The 21973-nt window shown below is 37.9% G+C and overlaps 1 protein-coding gene across 3 annotated transcripts in view; it reads right to left on the bottom strand.

Annotated features, from left to right (window-relative positions):
* si:dkey-97m3.1 (fatty acyl-CoA reductase 1) overlaps nt 1-6406 on the bottom strand; it is a 53476-nt gene extending 47070 nt beyond the window's left edge. Inside the window, exons 1-2 of one of the 3 annotated variants that reach the window (XM_036576975.1) lie at nt 6299-6406; nt 5118-5220 (exon numbers count right to left, since the gene is read on the bottom strand). Coding sequence is in view for 1 of the 3 variants with exons in the window: in XM_036576973.1 (XP_036432866.1) it covers nt 5130-5131 (2 nt within the window). In the remaining 2 variants the exon portion in view is untranslated. The remainder of the gene's footprint in view (nt 1-5117; nt 5221-6298) is intronic. The other 2 variants (XM_036576973.1, XM_036576974.1) reach the window with 2 other exon arrangements.
* Nucleotides 6407-21973: the final 15567 nt, after the last annotated feature.

The raw sequence follows: 21973 nt of genomic DNA, 5'->3' as shown, positions 1-21973 counted from the left end.
TAACGCCAAAGTTATAAGGAGTGTTTCAGCCCAGATTGCTTTGTGAATGAGGCACAATACACGGCAACCAATCAGAACACAGCTAATTTACATACATCAGTCTTAAAAAGGTACAGTAACCAAAACCACCTGATTGGGAAAAAAAAAATATTGCTCTATCAACCAGTAGTTTGTCTCAGCATGTGTGTGTGTTCTTCAGTCCTGTTGGAAACACATCTCAGCTGGCTCCTCATAAAGCTGCTTGAGAGAAAACCGAGAATGTGCAGAGCTGAATGAAGGCAAATAAGGGCTACTGGTGAGTCTAACTTTTTTGGTCACCACATAATTGGTCACAAGTTGAAGTTGATGCCTTTGTACATATGTGGGCTAATTTCTGAAACAATCTAAAATAAACACTTTTTTGGTCTCTATAATTCTGTGTGTGTTATTTCACAGTTTTGATATCTTCAGTGTGTTCTAAAAAGTGGAAAATTCTAGAGCCCGACAGATTTACTGGTTGGCTGATATTGGTCACCCTTGTTTTTATCAGTATTAGGTTCCCAGGGACTTTAAACATGATGCAGTTTTGTGGTTAGATTCTCCAGTTCAAGCACAATTACTGTCATACATTTACATGGGCAAAGACTCATACTGGGTTCTCAAGTGAAACAACTGTCTAAATGTTTGTCTTATCATTCAGGAGATCAAAAGATCAAACCCTAATAATACCATAACCAAAAAGTCTAATTATCTGCGCTGCTTTTGCAAATGCCAATAAAAACGCGAGCTGTCAGTATCAACATTAACAACCAACTGATACACTGGTTGGGTTCTATACTCAAACTGTGCATAGTGTATTTTATACATACAGCAAAACATACAGACTGAGTGTAGAGTTCACAGTCATGTACATTTACAGCATTAGCACTGCTGACTATTCATGTATGAAAGTGACATATGGGAACCCCCAGCCCCCCCAACGTCTCTCCGCTGAGTCAGTAGTCTGTCTCCTCACATGAGGGACGGCTGTCAGGTGCACACAGTCCAACACATACTTTCCACTCACGACACTTTCACATTTTCCAAGTTTACTGCTGTCACACTTCACATTATCTAACATTTCATGTCTGTCGTTTTTCCTCCCTTACTTATGACCACAGGCCTGTCATGCATATGAAATTTTAGCTGACAATTAATTGCCATACAAAATAAAAAAAATTCTCAGCCACAACTGAAACTCAGGACCCGCTCAAAACTACAAAAAGCGCTTTTCTAATGCGCCTTTTTATTTGTTTTTGAACCAACGTAATAAATGTAGAAAAGCTACAAGTTAATGAGCAAAAAAAATACTTTTATCAATAAAACTAGCTTTTTTAATAGGACAAAACTGAGGCGACAACAAATAAAAACATTTAACATGAAATACATTTTCTAAAATGATCTTATTACAGTGTATACAGTATGCGCCCATGAAATTCATTGTCCTCAATAGAGAACAGCTGGTCATCCAAGGCGATGAATTCTATTATTTTCCAGAGATTCGCTGCACTTTGGCACCCTTCATTTCCGAATTCTATCAAAAGAATGGCTAGAGATGGTGTCATTATGCTTGCATGGACTTTCCTTTTTGCCATTTTGCTGTATTTTCTGTCATAAGCTGGATACAGTGACTTTAAACTGTAGTGGAGCTCTTGGGCACTATACCCTCTCAGGATACTAGACACAGAGCAGGAAAGTGAAGGAAACAAACAGCATTTTAATCACTATTTCTCTCTCTTTTTCATTAGCATTAAATTTGTTGGGGACAAAATTTTTGCCATTTTTCTCATTCAGAAGTTTGCAGTGCAAACCTTATAGAAATTAAACCGAATAACAATTTAATTCACTGTCATTTTATTACACTATTAAAAGAAAAACCAAGCCTAAAGCAGATACATTTTAGGAATAAACCATAGCCATTCGGTAAATGTATAAAAATTAGCTTGTGCCCCAATTTGATCAGGAGAGAAAATGAGGTGGGACAGGCCATCTTAGCTCAGGGGGCTTCTTCCCCAAAGTTACCTTACATAAAGTAGACAAAGTGGGATACAGGAATGTTTAAGGTGCAATTTTAGCTAAAGCTGCATTACATTAGCTAAAATTCAGGAATATTTTATATGCAAATATGAGCGTTTTATATGCAAAATTCTAACAATTTAGAAACAAACAGAAAACAAATTTAATTACAAATTAATCTAAAACTAATAAACTCCCTAAAAACCCACAGGGAAAACAACGCATGGGCATGTATGTAAGAGACATCTCAATTATTCCTGCAATTTATATATATTTATTTTCAAAAGTGATAAATAAACTTTACATATATTTCTGTTCGAAATGGTAATGAGATTTTATTGTTTATCATTAAATTCAGTCTTTTGGTAACAAGAGGGCACTAATTTAAAAAATTATTGAAAATATGATCGAGATTAAAAGTATGAAAATGATATGTATAAATTTTATAGTTACATGCTGTTGGATGTTCACATAAGCTATGACTATACTTAATTTCATTAAGACCAATCAAAACTTTCTGTGGCATTTTTCCTCATCATACCAAATTTAGCTGTTGGACATCAATAGGCCAATTGGTGTATAGATTCAATTTCCTTTCTATTTTACTGTAATTTATGGTAAAACCTAGCATCATATAGCATAGTAGCCCATTTTTATCTGTATATGAGTGTGTTCATGAGGTCATGCGCAAAGCATGGGCCGTTTTGTTCGTAATTTCATTCATGCTAGCTTGCTGCTTTTCTAAGAGAGGATGTTATGGTACATTTCTGCCCTTTGCCCTGAATATTTCTGACACAGAGAGTGGTAATGGAGAGAGAATAGGACAGTAAAGCTGGTTTGGTCTAATTAGAGCTCGAGTAAAAATAGTCACTAAAGTAAGTCACATTAATCATACAGCAGTCCAGAGGGAAATACTGATAAAACAGCTGAAGCGTTCATTATCGCAAAAAGAACAAAGCAACTTAGCTGAGGGAGGATTCAAATCAAACTGCAAACACGGGCCAATGAAATAAACACATTCACACTTAAACAAAACGTAGCTCAACAGTTCGCTTCTTCAGTTTTGACCTGGAGTCACGAGGCTAATGTAGCTAACAAGTAAAGGAAGCTTATACAACACCAATTAGCATGGTGCTAACTGCATGCCTTAATCATCACACACTTGTCTTAAACCATGCCAAGTTGTTCAGCAATCTCAAATAGACTTCTAGAACAATAATCAAATGCATTCAAACATAAATGTTGGCTATACTTCAAAGGGATAAATCACATACAATCAGCACACTAAACACAAAGAGACCAGACTGAACCAAAACATTGGTAATGGTGGTAAAATCTTGTTGTGTTTGAGGCTGTAATGTCAAACGTACCCAAGCACATTTTATTTGTTTCCCAAAAAGCAGGTAGAGCTGCTACAAGTATTACTAATCCCACTGAGGGATCCTCAGACTTTGGCAGCACTTGCAGCTAAAGCTAACACACAATTAGCAAACAACTTACAGACTATCCTTTACTCTTCCAGGAGAAGATACAGTCACCACGCACTGCTACATCACCAATAATAGCATCAGAACGCCATATCCGATGTGTTGATTTCAATTTTTTTGTGTGCGTGAGTGTTTGTGTATGCAAAACAGTGCAATATTGTTTCGCAGCAGCCAACAAGTTAAGCTAACTAGCATGCAAGGTAGCTAATCAGCCAAAAGAGATGCTTTTGAGTGGCATAAAATGACCAGAACAACAACTGAATGGTTCTGGCTGACTAAGGTGGAACGTGAACTTGAGCTTTTTTGGTTCCCAACTGGGTCAGGTCTTGTTTATGCAGTTTAAAAGCACCCCTATAAAGTGAATGCTTTTTCCTTAAACGCTACGATGAAATGTGTGGCTAGTGTAAGTTTAAGATTATAAGACAAAAAGTAACCACATGAAGTAGAAAAACCCTAAACATTTGTGATACTTCTTGTATATTTATTGTGTAAAAAGCATCATAATATATTTTCCCATTCACACTCCCAAAGCTTTTCTCTATGGCTGTGTGGGAGAGTGCCTTTCCATGAGCACTAAGGGTGTGCGGGGTAATGTCTCCTGCTATCTGAGTAAAGGATATTCCAAAACTGAGTACACTCCTTTCAGCAACTCTCCATTAAATCGGACTTCTAATGGAATGGCTGGGGTTTAAACTGAAAGACGTGTTGCTTGTAAAATAAAGTAAAAGGACACTTTGTCAGAGAAATGAACGTCAGGGGGCAAAATAAGAAGAAAAAAGGCTCTAATAAAACGCTACACACATGCTTAGTGCTCACAAGCACACACACAGTCACACCCATCTGACTCCACGATCCTACAGACTACTGTATCTATCTCTCTCTCTTTCACTCTCACCCTCTCTCACACAGTGGCATTATATACATTAGTACATTATATGAATGACATCAGCACATGGTAATTCTTCAGGCTGTCTACACTGTGTGTAAACAGAGCCGTTCCAGCGCTGAAGCTGTTCCAGACCTTCGCTCCTGCTTTCTCTCACACACTTCAGAGTTACATCTGCAACCGTGAGCTAACATTAACAACCATGAGCTAATACTAGTAACCACAAGCTTACACTAGCAACTGTTAAATTGGCAAGCATAAGTTTACATTAGTAATCATCAGTTTACATTAGCAGCCATCAGCTATTAGCAAGCAAAAGTTTACAATAGTGAAGATTAGCTTTCATTAGCAACCATAAACTAATATTGGCACCCGCTGGCTTATAATGGTAACCAGAAACTTACATACGATAGGACTTTTTATTGGCTCTGAAATTTGTCTTGCATTACATTACATTCGCAACCATACGCACAACGATACTGTGCAGCCCTGTCATTTTAAACAAACAGGAACAGCGTGTAAACATGGCCAAGTGTTGTACACTGGCTGGCCGCCTCAGGTACGTTATCTCTATTCATTTCAGGTTTAAATAGATAATTCCATTCCTGTAAACTCATCATCGTTGTTCTACGATAACTCAGCTTGTCAAAGTTGTGTTTAAATGGGAGGCTTTCAATCAGCAAACATAGACAGTACAGTTTCACACTCACAGTAACTCTCACATAGTAATTCTGGGGAAAAGCAGGTGAGGTCAGTCAGGTGTGTTAGAGAAGGAAAGAACTAAACTGTGCCCAATTCTGACCCTCAAGGAACCTAAAAAGAAATAGAAAAAAGGTGAAACTCTCACTGTCCAACTTCTGAGGCAAAAAAAAGAACATTTCTAATTCAGTTCAGTTCACCTGTGGGATACAAACAAAAAGTACCCCACACATCTGGGGTAAAATGAAAGCCCCTTCAACCCTGAAGATTACACAGGCTATAAGATTAAAAATGATGATAAAATACAAAAAGTAACCAACTCCCACAGCCCCTGTGATAAAAGCCCTAAAACACCAACAACCACACAACAACCTGGTGTAAACAAAAAACTTCTATCAATTAAAAAAATCTTCATTGGCTCGTCAACTTAGAAAAAACTTATTCCGGAGACTCTGGAATTTTAAAAAGTTCCTCAAACCCTGGGGTAAAAAGACCACCCGCAGCCCTCGGCTAAAATCCCACCCTGTCAGCTCTCGCTGTCTGACACCCCGCTGACTAACGCGGTGTGGAAGCGCGCTGCTGATGATCCACAGCGAGCTCCGGGCGGCCTGCGGGCCTGCAGCGGCCCGGCCACAGCGCCCCATCTCCGCATGCTGAGCAGCAGCAGCTCGCTGAGAGAGAGAGAGGTGGGGGGTGTTCCGGGGTTTCTCTTCATTCACCCTGCTAGACACATTAGCCACAACAGCCCCGACACACACTCGCCGGCCTGGGTTATTACTGTCACATTCGGGCCACCACAATGAGGAAAGATTATTGAGCTCCAAATTTTAAAATGAAACACGTTAATGCGGCTCCTCGGTTAGCAGCACAGCAGACAGCAGCGGCCACATTCTCCAACATAGCGGCACCAAACCACCATTTTTCAACTTACGTTAAGTAAACTAAATTATTTTAGATCCATAATGATTTAGGTTAGCTGGCCCGGAGTATATCCCTTTATAAAAGCCGATCTAACCCCTGATACCGAGCTAAAGACTCATTCTGTTCCCGTTAACCAGCCTCAGCTAACGTGGTTCTCTCCCGCTACCACACCGACAGGATGCTGCACCAAACCGCGCCTCAAGAATCAAAAATCCCAGCAAAACGACAACAAACCCTCCCTAAAACAGCCATAAATCGTTATTTCTCGTACCTTAATCATGAATCTGTCCCCGTCGTTCCGACGTTTCGGTCTCGCCGGTCCTTTCCTCCCCCTCTCTCGCTCTCCCTCCAGCCGCTCACTGCTTCTGTCACAGTTCAAACAGCGGTGTCCGATTCTTGAATGAATCGGCTCGCCTGAATCGGTTATTTTCATGGTACCGGCTCATGAATCCATCTGAATGTAACTTAATTTTATTTTCACCTTAATTGAAATAATAAAGGCTGAACTTTGCAATATGTCGACTTGACTTTACCAAGTTAAGTAGTATTTAGTGTCATAGCTCAATATAACTTGTATGCACTGGAAGAAATTCTCCAGGCCTTATGGTGCAATTGACACACAACAGCAGCACGTTACACAAGAAATGCAAATACACAGCAGTGTGAAATGAGTGCAGGATATACAATGACTACTAGACAATAAATACAAAGAACAATAAATACACAGGACACTAACTTGACAGGAAAACAAAACCAGGTTGATGTTGGTGGGCATCAGTGTGAAGAGTAATCTGATCACCTTTGGGAAGAAAGTGTTGCAGAACCTGTTGGTGGTGGAACAGACACTCCGGTACCTTTTGCCAGATAGCAGGAGGGTGAAGAGTCCATGAGAGGGGTGGGAGGTGTCGTCCACAATGTTGGAGGCCTTGCGGATGCAAGACTTGTAGCGGGTATGGTGGGGAGAGAGACCCCAGCCCAATTTCTTTTTTTAACTTGCCCTCACCCATCTCAGGTCACTCGGATGTGCGTCACACTGTTGTTACATAAGTGGCCACTCACAGTAAAAGGGGAAGAGGAGACAATGAGAAGATTATTCTAACAGAACACACTCGCCCTCGACAGGTTAGCCTCAGTGAGCTAATTGGCTAGCCATACAAACTTTGCAATGCAAAAAAGTTTGAGCATAACGAACACAGCATTTATGAATAATTGCTTAAGAAGTTTGAGCATAACGTATATAACATTTGTGAATAACTGCTTTGTCCGGTTATAAATTTGGAGAAGAACCATGCTGTGGTGTATTTCTTTTTGTTAGCTGTGTAGACTTTAGTGTGCTAACTAGCCAGTTAGCAGATGAAAGTGATGAAGTTGCTTCAGCAGTCATGTATAAAACATGAAGCAGTTTGCAAACTAAAGCCCAGCAAATTGAATTATGGTTATAAAATGTTAAAGTGCCTCTCTGCTGTAGCTTGTAAACAGCTTCTGGGCAAGTTCTGCTGCTAAAATCGACACCTGTGTTCACTCGATCCCTCGGCCCTCTGAGGGCTCATCTAACATCCTTCACTTGAGCTAATAATGTAATGGAACAGCCCTTAAGATGGCACTGAGGATTCCCCCGAAGAGAAATGACAAGGTCAAGCAGACGAGGGTATTTAAAAGCAGGTGTTGAAAAGGGCGGCTCAATGATCTTCTCAGCTGTCCTCACATTGTGTCTTAAGGTTCTGCAGTCTGAGATGGTATAGTTCCTATACTAGACAGTGAGGCAGCTGGTCAGTACTTTCTACATCATTGTCAATGTCACCTGCTGAAAACTTCACATAATATATATTTTATATGCATTTATAATTTGGTTTATAAAAGATGTTTATATTATAGAATTTTGTGGTTATATTTCATAAGAACTCTAATGGATTAGGATTTTTTTCACAATTTGAATTGTGAATTGAACATTAAGAAGACAAAAATAAATTTAACTAAGAACTGATGCATGGAGATAAAATTAACTTTAATAATTAATTCAAACATATTATTATTGTTGTTATTATTATAATTATTAACTGGCTTTTTGATTTATGAAGCCCCTCTGATAAGAGGGAAAACGCCTTCTCTTGTTAAATGAGGTCTTATTGGACAAATCAGTAACCTGGGTGACTGAAAATCTTCACAGACCCTTTGAGGACAAGAGGGCTTGAATACGGAGCCGTCTTATACCATAATTGTGAAGGAAAAAAAAGAATCCGTTGAATCAGACGTTAGATTCATTGATACGGACACTTCGAAGGAATCGGTTCGCTAAAAGAATCGGATCTTCCCATCACTACAGTCATAGCAGTACCGTGCACGCGCAGTGGACCAGACTCGTGAACGCGCTTGAAACTATGAGGAAGACCACAGCGGCCACACCCAGCTTCAATTCCTCTGTACTGAAAGCGGTTTTATTCTAAATATTTACTTCTGATGGTGAACAGGAGGATACTCATCCAACAAGGCAACTACATTTCAAAATGTTTTGATACTGAAGTCTCGACAGAAAAAAATGAACTGAACTGTCTAACTTGTACTCCTGAATAATCAAAATAATTCAAGTTAATCTTCAGTTTTCTGTAATGTGTTTTAATATGCCACACAGTATGTGGCAATATAATCCATTTTTGGTGTTTGGTCCATAATGCAGCCCTAACTAATTAAGCAGGAGCTAACATTTTACCACCACTGCCCCTACTTTCAACATGTTCATACAAATAGGAAATCTAGCCACTAGTGCACCTAATGTCAGATACTCTATAAGGTCAAAGGTTTGTGCACTGCATGACAATGACCTGTAGAGGCCCTCACCTCTACCCCATCCAACACCTTTAGGATGAACCCAACAAAGGGGGACAAACTCTCAATTAATACCCTTGATTTGGAATAGAATGTTCAACAAGCACAAATAGGCCTTTGAAGTTGGGCCGCCCTTCTGTAATCATTGTCATGTCCACATTATGAAATAAAACAAAATCACCCTGTGGCAAAGAACAGCATTTCAAAGCTGACACTTTTTGCTGTATGTTGATTTTTCCTCCAAATGTCTCTTGAATTGCAAGGCTAGTAAATGGCTGAAACAGCAATGTTGCTACATATAAGCGAACACTTCTGCACACTGAACTGACATCATAAGACTGGCAACCTGACCAAAGTACCCCATACAAACCAGTTAGCCTTGTCTAGTGTGGTAGTTAAGAGGCTTTGGCAGCTTTCGGCTACAGTTTGAGTAGCTGGTGTTTGTATATAATATTGTTGAAAGTGTACACTTACTTTCATGCAGCACTACTTCAGTGTGCAGGAGTGTTAGCTTACTATTGGCAATGGATGTAGCAATTTTGGTTTTTCAACAACTTAATGCTCTTGTTATTCAGATGATAAAGTGACATTCAAGGGAAAAAAGTACTCAAGACAAACCCTCAACTTTGTAACATTTTTGTACAACCTTGTTTCCAAAAATGCTGGGATGCTGTGCAAAATGTAAATAAAAACAGAAAGCAATGATGTGCAAACCATTTAAACCATATATTTAACTGTAAAATAGTACAAAGACAACATATCAAATGCTGAAATGGAGAATTTTTATTGTTGATAAAGACACGCCCATTTTACATTTGACCCCTGCAATATGTTTCAAACAAGTTGGAACAGGTGCAACAAAGACTGGTAAAGTTGAAAAACATCTCACAACTAATCAGGTTCATTGGCAACAGGTCATAATATAACATAACTGTGCATAAAAAAGAGCATCCCAGAAAGGCTGAGTCTTTCAGAAGTAAAGGTGGGGAGGGGTTCACCACTCTGTGAAAGACTGTGCAGGCATATAGGGCAACAATTCAAGACTAATGTTTCTCAATGTAAAATAGCAAATAATTTGGGGATTGGGCTGATCCACGGTACGTAGTATCATTAAAAGATTCAGGGAATCCACAGAAATCTCTGTAAGGGACAAGTTCGAAAAACTAGTATTTGCTGGCCGTGATCTGAAAACCATTGTCTGTGAGCACATTACATCACTTTATCCACAAATCCAAGTTAAAACTCTACCTTGCAACAAAGAAACCACATAGAAACAGGATCCATAAACACTGCCACCTTCTCTGGGCCTGAGCTCATTTAAGATGGACTGAGGTGAAGTGGAAAAGTGTCCTGTGGTCCGATGAATCAAAATTCTTTTTTGAAATCATGGATGCCGCAGCCTCTGGGCTAAAGATGAGAGGGACCATCTGGCCTGTTATCTGTGCACAGTTCAAATGCCAGCATCCATGATGGTATAGGGGTGCATTAATGCACGACATGGGTGCTTTGCACATCTGAGAAGGCACCATTAATGCTGAACGATATATACAGGTTTGGAGCAACCATCCAGACCTGTCGAACACACTAAAAACATGTGGCGCATTATGAAATGAAAAATACAACAAAAGAGACCCCGAACTGTTGAGCAGCTGAAATCCTATATCAAACAAGAACGGGAAAACATTTTATTTTAAAAACTACAGCAATTGGTCTCCTCAGTTCCCAAATGCTGTTGTTAGAGCAAAAGGTGATGTATATTTTAAAATACATATTTTTCAAAAACACAATTTCTCAGTTTCAACATTTGACATGTTGTCTTTGTACTATTTTCAATTAAATATTGGGTTTAAATGATTTGAACATCATTGCATTCCTAACTTCTTTGGAAACAAGGTTGTCTATGGGCATAGTCTGCTGACTGCAGAATGCTGCATGACTTCCGACGGTCTTTGTGATTTATGGGTTTGTGCATACTTTTGGAAGTGTGGATTACATGTTATGCTACTGTTACTGAACAGATTTTGAGAAGTTTCTCAAGCGTTAATATTTAGTTAATATTAAGTTTTTACTACAAACGAGCAACTTAAAAATGACCAACTCTCCTTGGCTTTGTTCACCGGAAATTGGACAGGCTTAACCAAATGTCTCATAATGACCACATAATTAATTTCATTCATCTCTATTCAACACCCAGCTTATTGAATCTGGGTTAAATTGCTAGCACCAGCATGTTAAAGGGGTGTTTTTTGTTTTAATTTTCAGGATTATTCAATTCATGAGATGTAAACAAAGTCATTCAGAGTGGTTTAATGTGAAATGGTTAACTGTGAAGGAACTTACCAATAGTAGTGGCGATAGAAACCAGGGATTGCAATGTGTAGAACACAAATACAGGTTACATATACTATACAAAATGACTGGTGAACCTACATGTGTGTTCTGAGTTTTTATATGTAAATCTTGATGATGGTAAAATAATGCTATTTTAAATAAAGGGGGCACTTTTCCGGGGGGGGGGGCTGTTTTTTCTTAGAACACCCTGCATGTGCCTCATTGTCAGAAATATATTGTAAAAATATATTTTAGGCTAAAAGCTTATCTCAAAACTATCATAAAACAAAGTCTTAGGCCTTAGGCAGCATATTCACAACGATTTCATGTAAACTATTTCATGAGGTCCCTTTTAGAGGTACTAAATTCTATCACTAACCCAGTGAAAAGTTCTGACTTGGGCATTTCACTCTGAATGACTGTGTACATCTTAACTATTTAATTACGCAGACATATCATTATTATTATCATTACCCTTTAAGTAGTGCTTGTTTGCTTCAGTTCACGCAATTACCATCATCTTCTCTTCATCTCTCTAGAACTATCTGTCACTGCTCATAACTTTTTTTTTGTTACTGTACAATTACTTTATATTACTTTTCATATAAACGGACCAATAGAAATTGTACAAAATGACAGAATAAAGCCACTTTAATATATGTCAAAGTATTGTTTTTTTCCTTCTTCTATCAAAGTTACTGTTTGGAGCAGCTTTTGTTACAAAGGCAATGATATTAAAGATTAAACCACACATACACAGGTTTAAGGCCAAAAAAATAGATGTAACACAATTTTCTTGATCCATTCCAGTTGGTTTTGTGGCATACAATCAAAAATACTAGATCTTTAAATAGTACTGTAAATTAAAAAAAAGGATAATTAGGAGTTTACAAAGGGTGTGACAGATCAGTAGGAACTACCTTTTACAAATTACACTTTTAGATATGTTTTATGTACAGATACAAAACGAATTTTAAATGGCCTCATCTACAGATTTAGCACTTGTTTACTTTTAAAATGTTATAAATGCCATGATGAACAGCAAATCTTTTGAAAGAACGTCCTAAAACAGGACAGAAATGTTAACATTTCCAAAATGACACTCTCACAATCATCCCTAAGCTAACAAACCTGTTCCAACATGCCAATTCATTAGACCATCAAAGCTTCAGCTATTTAAGAAGAAAGTGCTGTTTTTATGTAGGCCTACCTTAGTTTTTGCTTTCCATGCCAAACCCACTGGTGTGTTAAACTTTACAGCAGTAATTAAGGTTGTGTATTGTTCCTGTAAGTCAGGTGCTTTTATTGTGGTCTTTCTCTAGAAGCAGCCAGTTGAAGAATTCAGACAAACCAAGATCATGTTCTCATTACCATTGTGTGGAATGCACTAAAGGTGATGAGGAAGAACAGGTTGGGTAAAAATCTGGAGCAACATCATCATTTTCCCTGGAGGCTAGTGTTAGTGATTAGCTGTTATGCAATCTTTACATCCTTTTCAGAGTGAGTAGCATATCCTAAACCCATTCTCATATCCTAAACCCATTCTCATATCCTAAACCCATTCTTCAAAGTGTTGTTACTGCCATAAAATAATAGAAAGAAGTGGAAATGGAAGAAGCAGTCTGATAATAAGCTAGCACATAAGAAGTGTGAAATTGAAAACAATAGAAAAACAAAATATTTTATGTTCTTGCCATTTTTTTAGTTATGCAGGTCTTCAGCTGCACAACTGTAGGTGGCTACAGAAAAAAAAATGTCTAAAAGGCAGCATTTGTTGCTCCAAAATGTACATGTATCTTTCAGCATTAAGGGTGTTTTCACAGTTGTGTAAGTCACCCACTATACACCCCCATACCACTACAGACCCTGGCTTTTGAACTTTATGCTGGTATTAATCTGGGTGGTCCAGGAAAACACAACAAAAATTACTGAAATCTGAAAGGCTGACTCGTCAGATCACTGCACACATTTCCACTGTGCATCAGTTCATTTCAGATGAGCGCAAGCCCAGAGACATTAGCAGTGTTTCTAAATTTTGCTGAGATATTGTTAAAAGGTAAAATGTTTAAAATTCCAACTTGCAAATGCTCCTTGAGGAAAATTATTGTTAAACAACTGGACTATTTGTTGATGAGGTTGAACATTTCTAGTCTTAATCTCCCCCTGTCCCAACCTATTCGGAATGTGATGCAGGCATCAATTTCAGAATGAATGTATACTTACAAAAAAATAATGAAGCTGATAAGATCAAATATTAAATATGTAGTATCTGTACATCCTTCATTTAAATACAGGTAAAAGTAGATTTACAAACTGCTGCTTTCTGTTTTTATGGCCACTGTTGAGAAGTTGCTGTTTTAGTAGTGTTATATAGCTTTTTCAAAAGATTTACACATAAAAGAACACAAATATACAAAGAAGTTTTAGATTTAGGGAAAATAAATGTTGAACCTGTTTACAGAGGTTACTGGTACATTAACATGCATATAATCACAGGGAAAAAAGGGATGAGTTAAGTAGGAACATTCAGTCACTCTTTACCCCACCTCAGCAAAAGAGGAAGCTAAGAGGCACAGGCACAACAGTCAAAGTGTGTAAGAGAAACTGCCGGGAGGGACTGATCACATGCATTCAAATTTATTCCACATCTACTTTTAATGGAGCAGCAAGATATAGATCATATAGCAATAAAACCATATTTGAATGTTTAAAAAAAAGTAATTACAGAATTTTCTCAGTACCCTGAATGTCAACATTAAAAAGTGTCAAAAGTACACTGGCATTGTTAAAAAAAAAAAAAGAAAAAGTTGGAATTTTGTCCACTTTAGTCTATTTTTAGAGTTAACAGTTTGTCGTACAGTGTCAGAAACAAATTTTGAGAACTCTACATGGTTTAAGATGACAAAGATGATTTAGTTGCCAAACATATTAGATTCTTTGCCAAAACATCGCTTCAGTAAGGACATTTTTTAGACCAAGGCACAAGGAAATTGCAGTCTGGTAGTTGTGGGTTTTTACATCCTCTTTAACAGTCGTCAGTCTAAGGCGGAACTCCTATCAGGTTCTTGTGTAAACAGCAGTTGGCTGAGAACAGCATGACCTTTCAAACATTTTCTCCAAATAGGAGCAACACTATCACCGTGATTAAAGCACTGTAACCTACATGTCGCAACTTCTCAAATCCCAAAACCAAGGAGCAAAAGTAAGATAACAGAGTTCTGTCTGAGATTAGGGGGAAGTGTGTGTGTCCTTTACCCACTTTGGAGACAGAGTAGTGTTCATTCAAGGCCATTTGTCCTTTTACACAAGCATTCCTTCTATATAGGCCTGTGCCCAGTGATGGTTAATTGAGTTACTGCGGTAACAGCCCATAGTGATGGTACAAATGAATGAGTTTCCCACCAATGAAAAAAAATAAATAAATAAAATGATCATTTATTGATTTATTTTGTGAAATGTACAACAAGACAGCAGTATGATATCATAGTGTGACATTAATACCACAGTTACTGTACAAAGCCAATTCCAAAAGTTGAGACAGCAGGTAAAATGCAAATAGAAACAGAAAGAAGAAAACAGACCTGTATTTGAACAAAAACAGTACAAAAAAACTATGATTTATCATACCAACTTTATTGCTTTTTATAAATACAGAATTAATGTATATATTTATAAAAATACACATTAATTCTGACACTGAGGCCACATGCCAAAATGTAATAGGAGCAATTTAAGACCAGGAACATTGTGAAATGTTCAAAAAACAGGAAATGTAATCATATGTGAATATAAAATGAGCATTCAGGAAAAGCCTAGTCCTTTATGAGCAAGGATGTGTCAAGGCTCACCACTTTGCCAAAAATCAGCAAAAAATCCAACGGTTTAAAAAATAACATTCCTCAGCAAGCAACTGCAAGGATTTTAGGTATGTTACCCTCTACAGTGCATTACATCATCAAAAGATTAAGGGAATCTGGAAAAATCTCTGTGTGTAAAGGGTAAGGCCAAAAACCATAACTAAATGCCCATGACAAACCACTGTCAACAAACATTGTCCATTACTGCACTCACAAAAGCAAGTTAAGACTGTACTATGCACAGCAAAGGCCATATGTCAACAGTGTTCAGAAATGCTGCTGACTTCTCTGGACTGAAGCTCATCAGAAATGGACTGATGCAAAGTGGAAACATGTATTGTAGTCTAACGAGCCAACCTTTCAGATTATTTATGAAAATAATAGATGTGTTCACTGGGCCACAGTACAAAAGGACCCTCTAGGTTGTTACCAGCATAAAGTTCAAAAACCAAGGTCTGTGATGGTACAGGGTGGTATTTGTGGGTAAATTGCACATCTGTGAAAGCACCTTCAATGCTGAACACATTTTGGAGAACTATACGTTGCTTTTTAGGTGCTGTCTTTTAAAGCACACCCATGCTTATTTCAACATGACAACACCAAGCCACATTCAGCATGTTACAAAAGCATGGCTGCGTAATCAGAGAATGCGGATGCTAGAATGTCCTGCCTGTAGCCTTATTAAGCTCAAAATGCGACAATGAAGGCCCTGTACAGCTGTACTTGTTTAACTGAAGAATGGCAAAAAAAAAAATCTGCTTTCAAAACTCGATCAGTTGGTGTCTTTAGACGATTATTCAAACGGTTATAAGTGCTGTTAAAAAGAAAGGTGATGTAATACAAGGGCAGACATGCTCCTCTCCCAACTTTTTTGGAATGTGTTGCAGACATCAAATTTGGAATCACCATCTACACTGATCAGGCATAACATTATGACCACCTCCTTGTTTTTACGCTCATTGTCCATTTCATCAGCTCCACTTACTATATAGGTGCACTTTGTAGTTCTACAGTTACAGACTGTAGTCCATCTGTTTCTCTGATACTTTGTTAGCCCCCTTTTACCCTGTTCTTCAGTGGTCAGGACCCCCATGGACCCTCACAGAGCAGGTACTATTTGGGTGGTGGATCATTCTCAGCACTGCAGTAACACTGACATGGTGGTGGTGTGTTAGTGTGTGTTGTTCTGGTACGAGTAGTGGTCACAGGACGCTGCCCACAGGATGCTGTTGGCTGGATATTTTTGGTTGGTGGACTATTCTGAGCCCAGCAGTGACACTGAGGTGTTTAAAAACTCCAGCAGCACTGCTGTGTCTGATCCACTCAGACCAGCGCAACACACACTAACACACCACCACCACATCAGTGTTACTGCAGTGCTGAGAATGATCCACCACCCAAATAGTACCTGCTCTGTGAGGGTCCATGGGGGTCCTGACCACTGAAGAACAGGGTAAAAGGGGGCTAACAAAGTATGCAGAGAAACAGATGGACTACAGTCTGTAACTGTAGAACTACAAAGTAATAATATAGTAATATAGTAAGTGGAGCTGATAAAATGGTCAATGAGCGTAGAAACAAGGAGGCGGTCAGAATGTTATGCCTGATCAGTGTATGTACAAACATACAATTAAGTTCATAAAGTAAAACTTGAAATATTGTGTTTTTGTACCATTTCCAATGTAATACAGGTCAAATTGAATTTACTAGTCACTGCTTTCTGCTGAAACAATCTGATGAGATTGTTCTAGAAATGCAGCTGCGCTGGTTAAACACACTGTGCGGCAGATAGATGTCACGCCTGCATGACAATCCACCTCTGTGGTATGGTGTACATTTTATGACATCCTTACACCACAGCGTCAGGTTGTTATATACAAAATGACTTCAGCCTTATGGATAACCATGACTAAAAAGTCATAAGTAATGTCTCAACTCTCATTCATCATGCGAAACGGGTCATTTGAAATGCTCTCATATGAAATGGCTTCAGAGAAGGCAGCAAAGGGCTAAGCTAAACATCCACAAACTCTCAAATGGTGAAGTTTGTCTGACATTCACAATTTTTTCTTACTAGATTAATTACAGTTTCACAACTAAATGAAAGATGACCGTATACTACAACTTTTACTAAACTGCGCTTCATGTTTTTTTTATTTTAGGAACATTAATACTCAAGTCACACAATATCACTGTTTTCTCCCACATCACCTTCAGAGTAAGTAAAAATTATTCAATTTTCCCCCATTACCTTAAGTGTAGTCAGTCACTCAAGATACGTTTTGTACCTCAAGTTTACTTGTTTCATTTTTGCACTGGATCTACAGGCTAATGTAACTAACAACCCTGCTGAGAAAAATAATGGAAACCCATAAACTTCCTGGTGTTATCCGCTAAGGGTATTTTGTACTTTCCTAATGTGTCGATATTACAGTGTAAAGAATTCTAATGTTTTAATGAGTGTTCTGGGACTAATACCAGATGCATTTGATCATTTTGTACTTTTTTTAACAGCATGTCAGAGTACAATTAGCAGTTATTTAGGCTGGGTGCACATGTACTGCACTGTGCGGCTTCTAAAAGAAATCATCCTGCTCATTCAGTCTCACACAGTGTAATGTTTGAAAAACACGCTGAAGTGTAAACAGCTGCCTTTCATACCACAGGGTATCTGGCCTGAGTCCAGTACTGTTTTTAATTCAAAGAGAAAATACAAATATTCCTTTCAGGCCATTTGCATGTTCTTTGGTGCGCTGCAATGGTTGGTGGTTAAACCAAGAGTTACTAACTTGGAAACAGCTCTCTGCTGCTTTGCATGTTCTGTTTGTCCTTATTTTGAGGAATGCTTTGGTTTCACTGATATAGAGTTTCACTTCCTGCGCTTAGGTGTATATCACCACTTTTATAGCTAGGGAAATCTGTAGCTTCACATAAAAGGGCTTTATACTTGCAATAAAAAGGATTGTAAAGGGTTCTATAACTCATAACAACAGCAGAACCCTTTTTGGTACCATACAAGGGCAAATGCTTTGTTCAAATCAGCAAAATTACTTCTCAACTGTATTATCGTGTCTCCGAATTTACAATATACTGTGATGGCAGGGCACAAACTGCGGGAGGCGCTGCTGCTCTTATCCACCACTGCTTTTGCTGCGCTACCAGATATTTAGCAAATTAGAGGAAAAGGCAATCGGCCAATCATATCAGACCTCGTAAACTGTTAGCCAATCATATTAGACCTGGAAGAGGCGCTACTCGCTCTGCAAAGTAAAGTCAGTCAGCAACTACTTAAGTTATAACAAGATTTTGGCTATAAGCTCGGATTTGTGGCAAGTCATGGTCAGAACAGCCAGCTACTGAGTTTTTGCCCGGTGGCCTGTTAACGAGCTAGCAAGCTAACTGTAGGTAAAGAAAAGAGGACAGGCCATATAATGCTAACATTAGCACGCTGACAAGCCAACTATTTTAGAAAACTCCTACCGTGTGAACAAGTGAGACAGGCAGCTTTCTGAATTTTTTGTTCTTGTAAGTTATATTTCTTCAGTATTTTGAATCGCACCAGTATACGCTGCTGTTTACAAGAAGCTCGCGCCAGTGAGGTCTCATAGTAATGATTTTATATCCCTCATTTCCTCAGCCTGCAGAAAGCCAATTAGGGGTTAGATGTCTTATTAAATCACCAAGGCCTTAAAAACTTGTTTAATAAAAATAAAAAAAATTATATTGCACAGGCAAGAAGAGAAAGGAGCTGACAGAGAAGGACAGGGCTGAAGGAGCAGATCTGATGGTGACTAGAAATCAAGAAGAAAGCAAGCGAGATTTGCTTAAGCTCAAAATTAATCCTTAACTTTCCCCATTATATATTCTAATTTGCGAATAATAATCTGGAATATATCTATTCTATCAAATGTCACAATGACACAAACTCTCATCTAGGCTATGAAACGTACGTAACTTCTGATTGTCTTGCAGCTCATCGTAGACAAAGGAAATATTGCTCGACGTTTAATACCTTTGCTTTATTTGTGCCCATTCCAAGTGGACAGATATAGCATTCAAGTCATACTAGCTCTGTGCTTAATAAAAATTGCAAAGATGCAGATCTACTGTGTGCCAACTTGACCAAATAGCCATATTTTGGTGTATTGCTGCTTTAAAAGTAGATTAAACATTTTGAGGCCATTGAAAAAAATCGAGACCATGCACCAGACCCCCAAAACTATACACACAACAGCCTCTTCATAAAAATATAGATACACTTACAGACGAAACTGTAGCATCATTACAATTATGTTCGAAAGGCTCTGTAACCTGTGCCTAAACCAACGAAGTCTTAAAGCTATGGCTCTACGCCAGCTCTGAAAATAAAATACTGATATTGCTCTTTTACGTTAACAATGCTGCCCTCATGTGGGAAAAGCAAAGAATTACCTGGATAAAAGATACAAGATGCATCATCTGGTGATGATCCAATGAATTATTACTCGTTGTACATTTATATTAAGGCATTCTCCCATTGTTTCAGTTCTCACTTTTACCCATTCATGTCCACGTCATGTCCTAAATTTAGTATGATGAGCAAAATGCCACAGAACGTGTTCTGATCTAATGCAGGGGTCTCCAAACTTTTTCCTTTGGGGGCCAGAGTGCAATGCTTGTGGTGGGCCAAGGGTCCAAAAAGACATCAATATTTAAACAAAGAAGGTACACAGATTTCAAATCTTTTATAAAAGTTATAACATTACACTATATTTTGTTACTAAAATACTTCGTACACACTTAAAAACTTCAAGAGTTCTTTAGTAAAGGCAATGGTTCTAGTTAGAACTGAGTTCTATGTAAAACCGTTTTATGTTTAAATGGTTCTATATAGCACCAGGAAGGGTTCGACTATTGTTACAATGTCGAGTTCGTATCAGTAGTTCTACCCTCTTTGGTGTTTTACAGACCCATATACAACACCTTCTACATCAGACAGAGGAACCATTTCACCATGCAAAGAACCATTTAGGCATGAAATGGTTCTATACAGAACTCAGAGAGGGCAGGGTTAGGGTAACTTTCTGATAGGTGAAATTAAACTTCCCCAACTTTGGGCAGCCTTGGTTTAAAATGAAGACATTCTGTATAGCTATCTCAGATGATCAGCTCATTTTCATACTCGTGTCCATAATCAAATTTGGATTTTTTTATGTTTGGAAAACAAAATCAATAGTTTCATGACCAAAATACAATTTAATGATAAATTGAGCAAAACAAAAAAATGAAACTTTTTAGCCATTTGGTTTAAATCTTTCAGATTTTTGCTCAGAGCTTAGAGAACATATGGAAGAAAAGAAATTTAAAACTTCAGATATGGAATCCAAAGGCCTTTCAAATTTGATCACAAGGTTTTATAGTTCCATTAGAGCTGATGGTAAGCGGTTCAGTTAGCAAACACAAAATCACTAAAAGGTGCATCTCTGGTTGCACACAAGCACAAACGTAAGCTGAAACTAAACATCTTAATTTTGCTTACATGGCATGAAAAATGTAGAAACAAAAACTGCTTTTGAATAATTTATTGATGAATTGTCAAAATAACTACAATAACAAAGTCTGTGAATTGCTAAGTACATAAAGCCACATGCTTTTCATTCAGCCTAATTAGTCCATTCATCAAAAACAGGCTGAATCTGACTGTTCAATTTACAGCTGAAGCATTGTTGAAATGAAGTAATCATGGGCTGCGTTTCAAATACGCCAAATATACCACAAGACCAAGTGCCCTCATTTGTATCACAGTCAACACTACAAACCTGTGATCAACACTTCTTGTGATAAGTTGCATACACAAGCCTGACCTTAAAAAAGCTATTTTCCTGAGAATATCACTAATATAGTGAAAAGAATATTTCAAGCATGTGGACAGAAATTCAAATTAAACCTAGATGTTCAGTTTCTTTAAAGAGTTACTTTTACTTCTACAGCAATCCAAAAATATAAAAAAAATAAATAGATACATAAAAATACTTAACTTCAATTACAACTATAACCTTGGGAAACTTACCTTCTACTCCTGGAGGCCAGAGAGACGAAGGGCCTGGAGACTCCATTTTTCTGCTTCAGCTGATGGTCAATTATTCATAAGAAAAACAGCCTAACGTGTTCTTACTCCAACTTTCAACTGTCAAATCTACAAGTGTTTACCAAAAACACCAATAAAACCACAAATGTCACCCAAAAATCACATATATATATATGATGATATGTATATTTTTTTACAGCAAATTGTTCTCTAAGTTGGGCTATACTGAGCTTTTCATAACAGTTTCATAATGGTTTTTGAGTGCATTTAGTAGGTCAAAAGGCTTTTGCTCAGCAAGTTTGTGACAAACTGATATAAATTGCAAAATACAATTTTTGGGTGAAGCTCCTGTTAAGATATTAAATCATAACTTTTTGAAATTCTTGTTCAAATATCTATTCAAATGAACCTGCACCAAGTTACAAGTAAAATGCCCATGATGCCTCACTATCTCACTGCTTAATATCCTAAACTCTTCCTACTTATCATTAGAATACATACATAAACAAGCTGATGTCTGGACCCTTATCAAAATTTGGAGTAACATTACATTCAATGTCAATCATACATGTTAAACAAGACATTTCTAGGGTACATCTAAAGCTCATAATTGAGACAAAGGTTGGTACGTTAACCATCTGTCATGTGTATACTAACAAAATGACATTTACTACACTGTATATATTCAAAGGTCAAAAAGCTCATAAACCAAGTATGCTTTCCCCAAATACCTCACACCTACTATCACAATGCATTAAAAGTTGTCGGACTGCATTCTGAAAAGAGAGGATTTTTAGGTGAAGTTCTTGTTAAAATAGTAACATGACTTGGGTAATCATGACAGCAGCTTTCATAAATGCTCCACATT

This window comes from Colossoma macropomum, unplaced genomic scaffold, assembly GCF_904425465.1.
Source record: "Colossoma macropomum unplaced genomic scaffold, Colossoma_macropomum, whole genome shotgun sequence".
NCBI classification, from domain to species: Eukaryota; Metazoa; Chordata; class Actinopteri; order Characiformes; family Serrasalmidae; genus Colossoma; species Colossoma macropomum.
The sequence above is the reverse complement of the archived record's forward strand: the minus strand, read 5'-3'. Positions and strand labels throughout refer to the sequence as shown.